Source organism: Cetorhinus maximus, chromosome 23, assembly GCF_964194155.1.
Source record: "Cetorhinus maximus chromosome 23, sCetMax3.hap1.1, whole genome shotgun sequence".
Lineage (NCBI taxonomy): Eukaryota > Metazoa > Chordata > Chondrichthyes > Lamniformes > Cetorhinidae > Cetorhinus > Cetorhinus maximus.
Window position 1 is genome coordinate 12648536 of NC_135901.1, and position 16792 is coordinate 12665327.

Below are 16792 nucleotides of genomic sequence, written 5' to 3' on the forward strand. Positions count from 1 at the left end.
GAGGCATTTCCGAGGTGGAAATTGAGTCCAACTCATCAGTTTCAAGGATGGGAGTTAAGAAGAAAACTAAAAAATGTTTTCATTGCTTTTGATCTGGAAAAAGGGGTCTGGGTGGTGATATTTCATAAATCTATTGCAAATTAAATGAAGTAGAAATGATTCGTACATTATAGTGTTTTAAATTAAGCAGCAGGGAAAAGAAAAGTGAACATAAATTCAAACTGGTAAAAGGTAATTTTAGGGCTGCTATCAGGATATTGTTTACAGAGAGAGCGATGGAGATTTGGAATGGTTCTCATTTAATTGTACAGGAAATTACAGAGAGTCATAATAGATTTTCATTGTTAATTTCTGTGTCAGGCACAGAGGAAGTAGATGTAAGTCATGATTCTTGTCTCTCCAATGAACTCTGAGAATTTTATATACCTGCTCTCATTTAAACTTTGTTCTGACTAGTTTAGATCGATTGTAAACGCAATTTAAAATTACAATCTATTCTAATTTCACGAGTGGGCCTCACTTCTTGTTATTGAGTACTCTGCTTCGTTGCAATTTTAAGAAAATCCCTGTGAATCTCAGTGGAGGCTGTTACTGTTTCCGTTTATTGGTGTGAGAGCGCCCTCTGGTGAGGGTTAATTGGGACTCTCAGCGTGGGTCTCTCTCCAGGATGTGTGATGTCGCTTCATCAGTTTGGACTCCATGGCACAGAAATCCAGGACAGTGTGAGAGATCAGTGTGTGGCTGATCTTCAGCTCAGTATTCCTGGTAATTTTGTTAACATAGAAGAGAATAGATCAGTGAGTGACGTGTAGGTTCCTGTTTACATTACCCCTGATAAGATGAACTATGCATTATGGAGACTGGTCTTGTTTCTGGTTGTACCAGTTCACGAAAGGGCGAGAATTGTTGGTCTTCAAGATACTACTAGGTGTGAAATGACTTCCCCCTTCAGGCGTTATTTTTGGGAAAGGAACCTTCATCAAAACAGACGAGTGGGGAATGGATTTTTATTGGGGAAAAATAATTCTATTATTTCATTGGACGGGGGCATCACTGGCAAGGCCAGCATCTGTTGTCCATCCCGAACTGCCCTTGACAAGGTGCTGATGAGAGTTCCTGAGCGGAGATACAATGAGCAGTGGAGAAACGCTGTTCAGTTTGATGATCCCTGAGGCTGTAACACTGCAGTTTGGTAAATACTGCAGTCTGGTAAATCCTATTTCGGGGCAGGAATACAGATCCTCGTCCCACTCTGCAGTAAGTCTAAACGATGTCAACCTTGGACAGCGGCAGCAATCTGTCCAATAGAACAGGAAGAGTAAACCGGCTCAGACGGAGAGCAACAAACGGAAGCTGTGGCTGGTAACATTTGCCGTTTCAACCTGTTAGCTGCGGCTATTAAGGGAAATATTTAAACTTGTACTGGCATCAGTGCAGATGTCTTTCAATAAAAGAGCTGCTCACTGACAATTCGAGCTACCCACAGCCGATATAAATGCCACGGGATCCGCAGGGATTCGACACAAGGATAGAATGTTTCCAACAACGACCATTTCCTTTTACATTAGAAGGGAAGTTATTGACAGGCTGAATCAGAATGGTAGAGTTTTAACAGTAGAAGAGTTCAATGGTGCTGAGGTGAGCTGCTCATTCCAAATATTTAGAACATATTGACGTTAAATATAACCATATTCACAATAATGTACTAACGATGAGGACAGAGTTCTGAGACTTCAAGTTCAAGTTAATGGCTGAATTTTAATGCATTTTTCTTAATCCTTTAATAACCATTATTAAAGAACACTGTTGTCAGTCTGCGCCCATCTGTGGCACGCAGACGATCAAACCTAGTCGCCTACTGCAGGTTCAGCTCAGCTCTTTGTCTCTGTAGGTCTCAATGCGCAGTAATAGACCGCGGAGTCTCTCAGTTCTGTTTTAGACACTTTCAGCGGGACGGTGCGATTCACGTAATCCAACTCTGCTGAAAAACGGTCCCCCGGAAACCTTCCGGTGTCCTCGCTGTACTTATTCCTCTGCAGCTGATACTCCATGGATCCGCTGGGATACTGACGGTACCGGAAAAGGTAATAATTGATGGTGCTTGTAGCTGTACAATTAGAGGACAGCTGAACATCGTCTCCTTCACTCACTGTGACTGAAGCCGGTGTCTGTGAAACAGAGTCTCCTCCACAATGTCCTGTAAGAGTCCAGAGTGGTATTCAATTAAACGATGTCATTTCACTAAGTCTCCCCCAGAGTCGGCCCGTTCCCCTGAACAATAACCCGAGAACAGAATCAGGGCAGCTAAACATGTATACGTTTCCCGCAGCTCAGGGAATGCACCGGGAAACTTTTTGGACCGATTAAATAAACCTGCGAACAAACGAACATTTGGCAACTTCTCTGGAGATCAGTTCCTCGCCTTCGTTTCCTGTAATTTGGAGGGAAAACTGAAAACTGCCAATGGGTTAAAAACTCGAGTGTTTGTCAAAGTCCGTGGATACCGATGATTTATTTATCTGGGATCAATCCATTGTTACCTATGTGTTGAGCGAACTGCCCGATTAAACGCAATGTTTCGTGACGATGACAAAACACTGTGCAACTTGTGAAACTACCGATTAAAATAACTGCCGCTGTGAGGAATGAATACAAAGTAACAGGAGACATGTTGACACAGAACTCGTGGCGGATTTGAGCAGGAGGGGCTGAAGTTGAAATTGCTTTAGTCAAGAATTGGGAAGAGATTGAGTAACTTCCGCCACCCTGCTGATTGGTTTGACCCTGGAAGCGTCATGAGTTGACATCCAATCAGCTTAAAACTCTTGTGTCTTCAAATAAACCGACGATCTCACAACTCATTGGATCTCCAATCCTTCGGGGAGAAATGGACAAAGAGAATTTGTTCACCTCAATTCTGAGTACTGGGCGATGATTAAACCTAATGTTGGCCCTTTAACAGATTCAATCTGTAAGGCAAGGACAGAGAAGAAGAACAGTTGACATTGTTCTGGTAGGGAACCCCAATCAAAGGAGCTGCCTCTCTGACTATGCGTACACCCCGCTCCAGATACAGGCAACCAGTGGGACTTGAGGGATTTAAATACAGCAATGCGGTAAATAGAGAAACGCCGCGTTTGAAATGAATTAAATGGTGAAAGGGAGGGAATTGGCTGTTTGATGGATTTTAGTAGAATGGGAGTGTGCGGAAAAAGTATTGGCTCAACAATCTTCGATGAACTGATCTTTAGAAATATTCACAGGAAATGTATATTGAAAATAGCCGCGTTCACATGAATATATTAGTTAATCAACAGTACCACAGACATCCATTGGATATTGGTTTCTGAATTCAAATTTAAGTGATTAAACAAACACGTCAAGCCTTCATACCCGTAATCTCTCTCATCTAGAAGGACAAGGGCAGCAGATAGATGGGAACACCACCACCTGGAAATTCCCCTCCAAATCACTCACCACCCTGATTTGGAAATATATCGCCGTTCCTTAACTGTCGCTGGGTTAAAATCCTGGAACTCCATCCCTAACAGCACTGTGGGTGTACCTACACTGCATGGGCTGCAGCGGTTCAACGAGGCAGTTCACCACCACCTTCTCAAGGGCAATTAGGGATGGACAACACATACTGACCTGCCAGCGACGCTGAATCTCAATAAATACTAAAAACTCTCAATCTGTAATCCGTTTTGACCCAAAGCACCAAATGAACCATCCTCCTCCTGCCATCTGGTGGCGAGTGCTTGTAAACTTTATGAAGAGAAAGTGGGCGACTCGGAGTGATGTGCGCCAATCAAAATCAGGCACAGCTGATATCGTTATTTAACAGAAGCAAATGACAGACTTTCTAAATAAATATTTAGTTGTGATCTTCACAACTGATCAGATTTATTCCTGGCGTTGGCAGGAAGAACCATTGTCGTGCGTAATGGCGGGAGTTTCAGTGCGAGGATTGAGCTGTTATTATCATTGTGAGTCTCAATGAGCAGAAATGAACCGAGGTGTCGCTCAGCTGCAGCCCAGAGATTGCTGAAGTGTAAATTTTGTCAAACTGTCGACTTGTCCAGAAAAACGTGTTTTCGCAAAATCCGCTTTATCTTCAGAGCTGCTCGGATATTTAATAAGTATAAACTCTAGCTGTGTTTCAGGCTGTTGATGGTCCCATAAAAATTCGAGATGCCGCCCCATGCAGTAACATAATAAAGTTTAAAGTCACCGCTTCTTCTTCTTTCTTAACAGCGGCCGAGAGGCAGAATCTCCATGACTCAGACCTACATACAGAAAGCGACGAATGTGTGAAATAATATCCCAGCTGGAAGTGAAGACGACAAGTCCCCTCACTAGTTTAGGGAAATGATTGGGGGCACATTGGGGGAGGGAGTTAGAACCTTTCCGAATTTTTGAGACAAAATTGGTCGCATGGCCTCCCTCATTCTAAATCATCAAATTAACTTGAACACCATGGGAACTGTATATTGTCTGAAATGAAAATACAAAATTCTGGAGATGCTCAGCAAGACTGACAGCAGCTTTGGAGAGAGAAACAGAGTCAACATTTTGATATATCAGAATTAGAAAATAAAGGTACAGAAAAAAACGGATTTTAAGCAAGCACAGAGGCCGGTGAAGGCGGAAGGGCATAAAGAGAAAAGCCTGAAATACGGTGCAAGGCAAAGGGGATCGTGTCCCAGGAGGAGAGCTGTGGGAATGGGACAAGTAAATAAACAAATGATTGTCCTGGCGAAGAAGTAATTGTGAAAAGCAGATCCATCAGCAGCAGGTGCGGTCAAAAATGCAAAGAGGAAACATCAAAAGAAAAAAAAAACAGTGCGTGGAGGTTAGGCTTGGAAATTGTCGAACGGAATCTGGAGGTCGAAAGCCAACAAGTGCTGGAAAGCTGCATCTTGCAGTTCCATGGCACCGCCGCCAGAGGGCAGTAGGAGCCTATATTGTGTTCAGTGTTTGGGTGAGTTCCAGACTGAAATGTGTTCAGCAACTTTATTGATGAAAAAGTGATTAAAGGAGCAGATGTGGAGACAAAAAATTATTATAATATTGACAAGAATTTTATATTGTCCAGCAAAATTTAGTATTATGAGTTGTCAGTGTGGTATTACTAGTGGTAGTTGCAAATATTCGACAGAACAGTTTGCATCGCATCCATGTCGGGAAGCACATTGGTTCAAACTTTAACAAGAGATTTTAGGATCAATATTAGGACATTGCTCTTGTCACACTGAGAATGATCCGTGTACAATAAAGCTTCAGCCAGAATGTTGGAGGAAAATACAATGGAATTGTTGGATGCTACAGTGGAAATCACGATGTAGAGACTCCACGGATAAAGGACCTATACCAGAGAGGAATAGCGATTTTCACTTGCAACTAGCATTTGAACTGCAGCTTGGCGGGAATTCTCATGAATAATTGCAGCATGCAATTACCAGCAGGCACCGCCAGAGAGCAGTGTGAACCAGTGAGAAATATTGAATGTGGGCGGCCCCGTGTTAGCTCAGAGACTGTGAGCCGATGTCACTATGAAGTAGTGAATGTAGGTGGCCAGACATGAGCTCAGAGTCGATGTGAACCGGTGCTAGTGTGAATCCTGAAGCGGGTAGACCAGGGGAATCAGCCTCTTTCGTTAGTTCGGCACCAAGGCACCTCTGAGTCTGACCTGAAGCGTGCGTTTGGCTCCTTGTTGAATCTTAATATCCATCTTCTAGTCCGAACGCGATCTCCGTGGTCAATTGCTTCAGCCGGCATTTCATGTGACCTAATAATGCTCTGGATTTACAGAGTCTGTTTGTTCTTATCCATTCTCATCTACACTGAAGTGACCGGTGAAGATGAGGTGACGCAGCTCCCGGTGCGGATAGTTGTTAGTCAAGCGGGAATCGTATCCATGAACTGCACCGTCACCAATGTGATGAACATGGTGCGTTGGTACAGGCAGCTCCCCAATTAGTGACCCCAACATCTAGTGATGGCCACAAGAGGAGCTGATCAAAACGGGAGGATCACTGCTTCAATCCGGGGAGACAACAAACTGAGTATCCTGACTGTGAGGGATACACGAGTTACAGACACCGCCACCTATATCTGCACCGTGAGCCACAGTGTAACAAGCAAACTGAGAGCTCGTACAGAAACCTACACAGAGTGGGAATTCTGCTCTACTGTGCTTCCACGATCGGCGTTGTGAGTGGCGCGGTAATAATAATTCAAGGGCCGGGTGTGTGTGCGTGTGTGTTGGCAGGGTGGGGGGTGGGCGGGGGTGCTGCGGGTGCTGAGTGGGGTTGAGCGCAAAAGCAACAAAACATATATAAAGATTTAAAGTGGATCAGAAATGATGAGACAAAAACAGAAAATGCTGGATAAACTCGGCAGGTCTTAGAGCATCTGTGGGGAGAGAAACAGAGTTAACGATTCGAGTCAGTTTGACTCTTCCTCAGAACTAAAGAAAAGTAAAAATGTGATGAAATTTATACTGTTTAAGTGGGGTGGAGCAGGTGAAGCTGGCAAGAAGACCAGCAATAGGTGGGAGCAATGGAAATATTGACAAAGATGTCAATTGTGCTAGGTGTGATTCCAATCAGTGGAAAGTTTCCCCCCTGATTCCCATTGACTACAGTTTTGCTGTGCTCCTTGATGCCACAATCGGTCAAAAGCTGGCTTGATATCCTCAGCTCACCTCTTGAGTTCAGCTCTTTTTTCTACGTTTACACCAAGGCTGTAATGAGGAGCGGACCTGAGTGGCCTTTGTCGTGCCCAAACTGAGAATCAGTGAGCAGGGTATTGCAAGATTAAGTGTACTTGAGAGCACCGGCAATGACATTTTCCATCGCTTTGCTGCTGATCTCGGGAAGACGGATGGGGGCGGCAATTGGCCCGTTTGGATTGCTCTTGACTTTCGCGGACGGGACGTCCTAGGGTAATGTTTCACATTGCGGGTAGATGTCGGTGTAGGAGGTGTAAGTCAGCAGCCTGTCTCGAGGTGCAGGCAGTTTTGGAGCACAAATCTACAGTACCATTACCGAAATATTGTCAGGGCCCTTAGCTTTTGTAGTATCCTTGCCGCATTCCGACTTTCCGTTGAAACTGTCACTCTTCCCCCACAACTGCTTCTTACTCTTGTCTGGCAATCCTTGGACATGTTTTATAATCGTTCTACATACTTCACAGGGAATCTGTGAACCCTCACACACCTCCAAGCTCTTTCGTTGGGCACCTAGTCAAGAGCCTTCTCTAGATCAACGATTATAATCTTCATGTTGCATTGACCTGCTCGATATTTCTCCATGGCTTGTCTCAAATTAAAAATTGTCATTAAGATATGTTTCTGCTAGTGTTAATAAATTCTATCCCAGTTATATGCTTTAATGTTCTGGATAAAAGCCAAATAAACCAGCTTTGTGTTAAGCAGATTGTGACAATTCATTTAATGGGCCTAACACAAGGTTCTTCATTTTGAATGGCTGTAACCAAACCCGTCTCCTCACCTCCAGAAACAATTGTGAGCAGTTCATGGAGATTCTTTGTCACTAAGATTTAGATCATAAGATCAGCTGCGGCTGCTGCTTCCCTCCCTTCCACTAGCCCACCAGAAAAAACCGTATCTGAAGTTCCTCCTTGTCTGAGCCCCGAACTCACATCTTCCTCCAATGTCTTTCTTACCTCCAGCCATGCCCTGTCAGAGCTCATCTCGTCCATGAGGCCCACCTTCTGCTCCATTGACCTTATGCTCAATAACCTGACGACCATCCGAATTCCCTATGTGAGGCGATATTGGTAACAATTCTCTGTCTCGTGTGGTGCTGTCCCTCTAGTCTTTAAATCTAACATCAGCCATTCTGGAATAAGAAACAACCATTGTTTGTTTCCACCGCCTTTGCTAGCTTCCGTCCAATCTCCAATCTCCCTTTCCTCTCCAAAGTCCTTGAAGCTGGTGTCCTCCAAGGACCTATCCTCAGCCTACTCCATTTCTTATCTACATGCTGGCACAAGGCGCAATCATCCAAAAGCACCGTGTTAGTTTTCACATGTACACTGACAACACCCAGCTCTACCTCACCACCATCCCGCTCCATTTACCCCATATTGGAAAAGCAGAAATTAACTTCAATTTAAAATTAGTTAGGCTAAAACTATTGTCTCCAGTCGCCATTAGAAATTCAGTTCCCTAACTCGAGAGTCCAACTGTCTCGCAAAGGAGCCTGTGAGGCTGAACCACACTGTTCAGAATCGTCGTACCTACTTAATCCCAAAATGTGCTTCCAACCATATATCCACACGATCACTAATAGCACATATTTCCACCTCCATGGTGTCACCCGTCCCCGCCACGCCTCAGCTCATCTGCTGCTGAAACCGTTTTCCATGCCCGTCTTACCTTTAGACTTGACATTGGCTCATGCAAAGTGATCGGCGGTAGGAATTCACGGTCTGATGCACCTCCTCGTGGTCAGTTTTGAATAATTTCCTTTTAGCTGATCTCACAAAACATAATAACTGTCTGAGGTCTCCTGACGCCTTTCTCAGCGTAGACCTCCACACATGGGGAGACGGTGGTGTAGTGGTAATGTCACTGGCCATTATTCAAAAGCCCAGGCCAATGCTCTGGAGACACGTGTTCAATTCCCCCTATAGCAGCCGGTGGAACTTAAAATTCTAATAAGAAAATCTGGAAATGGTAACCATGGATCTATCATCAATTGTCATTAAAAAAAACCTTCCACCCCCGCCACTTATTTGTCAAGACGGCTCCCCACCATCAGCCCTAACAGTTTGGCAACAAATGCTGACCTCGTGAAAGAATAAAAAAGAAAAGGATCGGCGCTGGAGTGCACTCAAGGCGGAAGGATCTGTGATAGAAAAGCAATCATTAGCTTCGGTCTTTCCATAGGACGTATGAAAATGGGAACCTTGTTCTGGTTCTGACGATGAAGATGCACGGGTTTACTCACATGGATGTCGAATATATATAATTTATGCTCATCAAGATTTATTCCAGATATTGGACTTCTGTTCCCTGCTGCCCGATTGAACCTCCAGAATTCACTACTGAAGAAAATATTCCTGCTTAACCATGGAGCCAGAATGAAAGAAGGATAGCAGATGGACGAGCCAATAGATAGATAGATTAGATAACCTGCTTCTTATTTGTAATGACACTTTGCTCCAGAACCAAAGGAGAAAGCAAATGTTTATTTGATAGATTGAGAGGGATGAGTGTTATAGCATGAGATATAAATAGACTGGGATAGATAACTAGGCAGAGAAATTGATAGAATTAAAGATCGATAAATAGAGGAGAGTTGCATCAATAATGGAATGGGCAAGCAGACAGATGTAAACATAAATAAGAAAATCAGAAAAAACTCAAAAATTGAAAACACGAAATGTCATATTGGAAGCAGTCTCTCTAAACTGGAACACTGCACTTCATCTAGTGTCTCAGTTGACACTTTCGGACTGAAGGGGCTGGACTTGACGCCAGCACATTGAGCCCCTGAAATTTCCTACTTCAAACCAAGAGCCCATTTGCAATGAACTACCGGTGATCATTTTCGTGGTCCGTGTGAATCATCACTGCCTGCGGCCCCAGCACACGGGCTCCCTCTGCTGTTCTGCTTTGCACCTGCCATTTGAGCCCCCGACCCCAGGAACAGGGGAGGATACTGCCTCATCCTTGCCGGCCCAACAGACACAATGTCGTGCGCACATCTCGAAATTACTTCCACACGGAAATAAACCGTTCAATTAAAGATTATCCTTCAAAGGGATTCTCATTCTAATCGTATTGAGAAGCTAATGCTCCCATTTAATGAGGAATACGTTTCTGGATGCTCTTATTGCTGAAATGGCCCATTGCAAGATAATGAAAATATAAAGCGATACCATTGCTGTGTTTCATTCTCAAAGTGTTTCACTGCAGAATCTTTGCTCTCGGAATTTTCTGTTTCGTCTGTCTATGACTGTTTCTCTGCCTGTGTGTTTATGTTTGTCCTTATCTGCATGTGTTTCTATGTCTGTGTTTATCTGTTTATGTGCCTCTATCTGTGTTTGCCCGTATGTGCGTCTATGTTTGATTATATTTGTATGCCTGCCTCTGACTGTGTTTTTATGTCTCTGTGTCTATGTTTATGTTGATACAAATGTGTGTCTGCATTTCAGTAGATGTGTCAGTAACATGTCTGCTTGTCTACTTCTCTGTATCGGCATGTTTGATTATGCATTCTGTACGAGGTTTGCAGTGAACAATCTTTGATCACTAATTTTAAGACTTCTGTCGCAAGCAACTCAGCCGAATATATATCAAAAACCTCAAAGACATAACTGGAATTATGTTAGCACATATTTAATTTTATGTCAGCGTGTGTGCATATGCCTGGATGTTTTTAAGTGTAAGTGTGTGTATATGCCTTTATGTGTATATGGTTGTGTGTGGATATGTCCCTGAACGTGGCTGTGTGTCCGTTCCATTGTGCTTTTATTGTCCGCATGAGGGCGCTGTCTGACCACTTGCTGAAGATCACGGTCCGCTTCTTCAGGAAGCGACTGTTTGAAACAGTAAGGATGGGCGGGCGAAGAAATCCTAACCAATCGTATAAAATCCTCGAACTATTTTTTAATTCCGCCAATTGCAGCTCTGGTACAGACAGTGATCTCTGTTTCTGGAGTGCGGACTGGAACCATGGGGGTGAAACTCTGTCTGACTCTAATTATTGGCCTGATCACAGGTCGGTCTTATTGAACCTCCCTACTAAATTCCGCAGCCCTCATATTATTTCCCATTTCCAGCTCCAAGTGATTATTCTCTTTTTGTTACCCCATCTAAGCCTCTTTGTGTCTGTTATTTATTTTCAGAGATGAGTAACGGAGACTCAGTGTCACAGTCAGAACAAGGAGTCGAAGCAAAAGAGGGTGAAGATGCAGCAATATCCTGCATTTACTCTGTATCGAGTTCAGCTGCAGGCTATGGCTTGTTCTGGTATCGCCAGTATTCACACCAAGCTGCTCAGTACCTCCTCAGAGCCGATAGTTATGGATTTAACGAGACGGCTCCCAGCTTTGAACACTTCAGCGGGGATCTAAACATGACAAAAAGCACCTTTCACTTGTCCATGAAAGATTTGAAGATCACAGACAGCGCCGTGTATTACTGCGCGCTGAGGCCCACAGTGAATGAGGCTCCCTCGTGCCTCGTACAAAAACTAGGCGCAGGTCGACATCAAGAGTTCGGTATTAGGATAACACAAGGGGAAGAATCCCAGATAAAATGTACAGAGATTAATCTCGACAATACAGGCTGATCCGACCCGGTTTCTTTTCTCTTTGAGGTTAAAGCTTGTCCGTGTTGGGAAATGCGATATTTTAATCCAGAGCCAAATTCAATCATTTCCCGACCCCATTAGCACAACCCTGCAGATCTCCCGGTGAATAACATAATTCCCACTGTCAGAGGGCATTTTCGAAGTCATTGTCTCTCAAAGGTGACACATTTTGAAGTTTCTGGGGTAAAAATATTGACTGACTGAATTGAGAAATGTCCCGGTACAAGGTGATCCCCAATGCTACCGTGCCTGAGTTTGGAGCCGGGTGGCTACTTGTCTAGTCCCTGGTAAACTTAATAAGGTATCTATTAACCGTGAAAATGACTGCACAGTGTTCATTAAGAGACTAATTTTGAATTAGTTCACTTCTCATCTCACTGAGAAAATGAGATCTACCTTTCCAAAAAAAGAGACATTGAGTTGTAAAGAAAGCGCGTTAAAACAAGAAAGAGACAAAATAACTGCTAATGTGAGACAGGGCCAGGCAATGAGAAAGACAAACAAACACGTCCAGGTATGGAATGTGATTGGAGAGAGCGGGCTGTGTTTAACCCTGAACGAAGAGTGATTGGTCCACAGCTGACATCAGATTTGAGAGGCCAGCCAATCGCAGCACTGAGTAACGCCCCTCAATTTCCCAATAATTAAAACCTGCCTCCGGTCTGAGTTTACTCTTTGAGATAAGACTAGAAGCAGCAACATATTTTAAACAGTCTGCTGTTTACTGTCGAGTCGGGGGGACTCTGTTTGCTTGACTGATAATAATGGTCGTGCTGCCGGGTGAGTCTGAGCTAAAATCCGCAGTGTGTGTTTCATGGATTATATTTACTCCCAGATTTTTGACACATTCGTTATGTTGCCACAGGAACGAGTGGCCAAGATTCAGTTTCCCAAGAGCCGCCTGAATATCGGTTCAGGGAGTTTGGACGATAATATATTGAATTGCAGTTAGAGAGAAAATTGCGCTGTGCCAATTCTATTCTGGTATGTGCAATATCCCGGGGAAGCTCCGAGATCTTTACTGAGGAGGTTCGGCAATGGGCAGGGAAATTGTCTCCGGATTTTCCTGACCGGTTTTCTACTGATTTAGAGCAAGACATGAAAACTGCTCCTTTAGATATCGATCAGAGCGCTTGTCTCTGACTCTGCCGTGTAGCACTGTGCGCTGGTCCCACACTGTTACAGAGGCGCAGCCAGTCCGTACAGAAACCAGCAACGCACTCTCACTTCCTCTTACTGAATCAGATCGGTGACCTGGACTGTGAATGTTAATTTAAGATAAATCACTTTATCAAGACCAGCTTGTCCGAATTATCTCTTTCGGTGGTACAGCATTTGTGGCATTCTATGTGAGACCCCTCTTTATATCGCCTATGAGTCTATTTTATTTTATTTTTTTTTGTAAAAATATACTTTATTCATAAAATATCTTCAATCACATTCCAAACCATTTCAAAAACACCATTACAAGGGTACAATCCAGGTTAAACTTTTACAAAATGTATCACCAGGTGCATCAGTACAAACAATATTACAATCATTTACAGCCTTTCATTTTGAGCTGTACAGCCCGAGGGGCTCTAAACAGTTCCCAGTCTCTCGGTGCGCTGTGGCAGAAAGGTCTTAGACAGCGACCCTTCCCCATTGCGCCTTTGCGGCAGCTGCACCTGTGAGTCTATTTTATGGTCAACGAGAAGCTCTTTTAATGGGAGATTCGAACACTGGTCACAGAACAACTTTAACTATTACCCATTTTCGCTCCACATCAAAGATTGACTCCCTTAAAGAAACTATATCGGCTTCAATGCACTTCTAATTATTCTCTACTCCAGAGCGTAGTCGCTGAGTTTATTTTAGACTGAGGTTGATAGATCTATGAATATTAAGGGAAACTAAGGATTTGGGGATAATGCAGGAAGGTGGATAAGAGTTAGATAGGTAGATTAGAGATAGGTGGTGCTGCAGGGTCGAGAGACCGAATGCCCGACTCCAGCTCTTGTTTCATATGATCTTATGCTCTCTCTCCTTATTTCGAGCTTCATGGCGTCACAGATTGAAGGAACTGTGAGCTGATTGGGTGAATTGAAGGACAAAGAGCAGTGAGCTCAGTCAGGAATGAACCAATCAGGCGCGGGACCTGATGTTACTCAATATCTTCTTAACTCTTCACTAAAACAATTCTGGTTGAAGTCAATCTAAACAAATCCAACATCGGCTCTGCAAACATGTTGACTGTTCATTCTTCACAGCTGCGATTCTCTTAACTGGGAAATTCCCAAGTTACACAATTATCTTCTTGCAGGTTATATTGGCACAGTGATCTTCCTTTTAACTATGTTTTCCCTTTATTTGTAAAGGGTTCCGTTAACTTGATAACCCTGATTGTAATGGTGATAATAAAAAGTTGAAGTTCTGTACTTTGAATTTTCTGCAGACTCGGTGTTACAGGAGCCGGTTGCGGGGGCACAGTTTTAAGGAGACTCGCTGACCATTAATTTCAGCTATTCTGCCACGATTGCAACTGTAATTCCTTACAACTGTACCGTCAGGAGGACGAGAAAGCCCCTACAATATTGACCTATAACCATTCCGCTGGGGGTGTTTTCAAGGCAGAGGGCGCGGGGGCTCGATTATCTGCATCTCTCGACACTTCCAAGAGTGAGGAGAATTTCACCATCTGTGACCTGTGCGGTATAATACTGCGGGCCGAGAGACACAGTGACAGGAACCAGAGGGAGCCTTCCTCGTACAGAAACATTGCAGAAACGTGACCAGGTGAACGGAATGGCGGGTAGAGTGGGGAGAAACAAAAAATTTCAAAACATATAGCCGGAATGTGCACATTGAAAGTAAATCCAAATTAGTAACACGCCAATAGCAACAAATGCGGCATTTTGAAATGTTCCATTTACATCGAATACATTCTGAACATAATGTAAAATGTGTTTAGAGAATTCATCCCATTTTGCAACTTAAAGATACAACGGCAGAAATGTTGAGCAAAATAGTTGACCTTGTGTTCCAGCCGTTACAGGGGGTAAACACAACAAACAAATGCAGCATCAGTTATATATCACTGAAGGGACGCGCAGGAAAAAAGAACAAAGGCTTTGCATTTTCATAAAGCCTTACCTGGTGTGTTCAGATTTCGCAAAGCGCTTCCATTGCTCAAACTTTCTGACATTTTAAAAAACATTAAGCTTTAGTATTCAATCGGTTTTCTGGTCATCCGTTCTGGTGCCTCGAACACAGCAGCCTGTCTTTGCAGATTATTCAGTCTATTAATCATTGTTCATCAGCTTCTAATCATGTCTTGCTAATAACCTCTTTGTGCCTGTTTATGTTATAGATTCTTCATTTCAATATATGGAAGTAATTTTAACTTTGAGAGATGTTTAATCAGATCATTATATTTGTTCGGATTCTCCTCACCTGGTGGCCTTATGTCTACACAATTGGCGATTTCAACCTAAAAAAACACATTTGTTCCTTTCACAACAAAAACAAAAATCAAAATACCTGGAAAAACTCAGCAGGTCTGACAGCATCTGCGGAGAGGAACACAGTTAACGTTTCGAGTCCGTATGACTCTTCAACAGAACTAGGGAAAAATAGAAGAGAGGTGAAACATAAGCTGGTTTAAAGGGGGTTGGGTGAGACAGGTAGAGCTGGATAGAGGGCCAGTGATAGGTGGAGATTGCCAAAAGATGTCATAGACAAAAGGACAAAATGGTGTTGACAGTGATGATATGAGCTAAGAAATGTGCTAATAGGTGACATTAAGGGTAGAATGCAGGACGAGCAAGGTACAGATAGCCCTAGTGGGGGGAAAGAAATATGGCTGTGAAAGCGAGTTTTAGTAAACACCTTGTCAAACACCAGGAGAGAAATGGAAAGCAATGAAGGTGAACAAGACAAAAGAGAGAGGCGGAAATCCTGTCGGAGAGAAGAGCAATATTTCTTCAAGGTAGGCATTCCTTGAAGAGAAGTGGCAGTCAATTAAACACTAAGATAAAAGCAAAAAACTGCGGATGCTGGAAAAAGGATCTTGATCCTTTGCCGTGAGTTCTTTCATGAACAGCAGTGTACTGATATAAATAGACCCCGGCCACGTTCATGTGTTTGTATTCTCAATAGTCGTGGTGAGTTATCAGACATTCCCAAATAAACAGCAGGGTTCTGCCCCACACAGTTAATACAGTAATCAGACTGAATCAATATTCAATGTGAATGATTTTAGATGGTGCTTATGTGGATTGTGCTCCGGGTCTGCGCACAGAAGAATGGAGTCACGTGTCAGTGTCTGCCCGCTGTTATAAACAGCCCTCAGCAGACAGCAGCTGTGACCCAGAAAGTTGCAGCAGTTATTGTACGAGGCTTTCACTCGTTCCCATCACTGTGAGGCTCTGTGCACAGTAATAGACCGCGGTGTCAGACAGCCGCAGCTCCGAGATAGTCAATCGGTACGACTTGTCTGTCTGCTGAACTGTATCAGAAAACCGATTCTGAGCGAAATCCGCCTTAAATTCAGAACCGCCGCCCGTGTGTCTCTGGACTGCAAACTCGGGCTGTCTGCCTGGGTATTGACGGTACCAGAATAAGTAATAACCAGCGTCGGTATAGGTGCAGGTTAAAGTGACATCTTCTCCCTCTGTCTGTGTGAGTGAGGATTCCTGCTGAGTCACAGAATCTCCATCGCTCAGATCTGGACACACGGTTAAAAAAAAAAGCGGAAATCAGCGATTAAACGTTCATCTGAACAGAACTGAGAGTGAGAATTCACAGCCAGTGTGACAAACAGTAAATGTAATTTCGAGCGCACAACAGCTCATTCGGCCCAAATGGTCCATCTTCTTGTTTCCAACCCCGAAGAGCATCCTCCCCCCACTCTTCATCTTACTCTCTCAGCAAACCTTACCACCCTCTTCTCCCTCTTCCGGTTATGTCGCTTCCCTTAGTTACAACTAGACTCTTTGTCTCAACTACTCCTTGTTGCATTGAGCACCTTATTCTAAAAAGTAAAGGTAATTCTCATGAATCCCCTTTGGAGTATTTTCCGTAATTCTTATATTTATAACCCATACTTTAGGAACCCTCCACAAGTGGAAATATATTTTCCGTCGAAATCTTTCATCATTTTGAAGACTTCTATTCGGTTCCCCCTCAGTTCCTCTTTACCAGAGGACAGAACCCCAGTCTGTACAGTGCTTGCTTAAGTCTAGTACTATAATTGTAACTCGGTTTCATTTAATTTCCTTTTGTAACTTGTATCCGTCTTATTAAAGACCAGAACATTTCACAATAAATCCAAGTGTGGTCCGATCAAGATCCGAAACATGGTTAACATGAATTTTCCGCTTTTTAAATTTATTGCCCCAGAAAATAAACCCATTTTCAAGTTTTAAACTTCTTACCGACAATGAATGTCACCCAGACCACAG

At 43.4% G+C, this 16792-nt stretch overlaps 1 gene segment (V, D, J or C); it reads right to left on the reverse strand.

Moving 5' to 3' along the window:
• Positions 1-1871: 1871 nt before the first annotated feature.
• On the reverse strand, positions 1872-5734 carry LOC144697807 (T cell receptor alpha variable 18-like). The segment is given in 3 exon segments: positions 1872-2197; positions 2319-2373; positions 5693-5734. Coding segments are annotated over 3 exon segments (423 nt in total).
• Positions 5735-16792: the final 11058 nt, after the last annotated feature.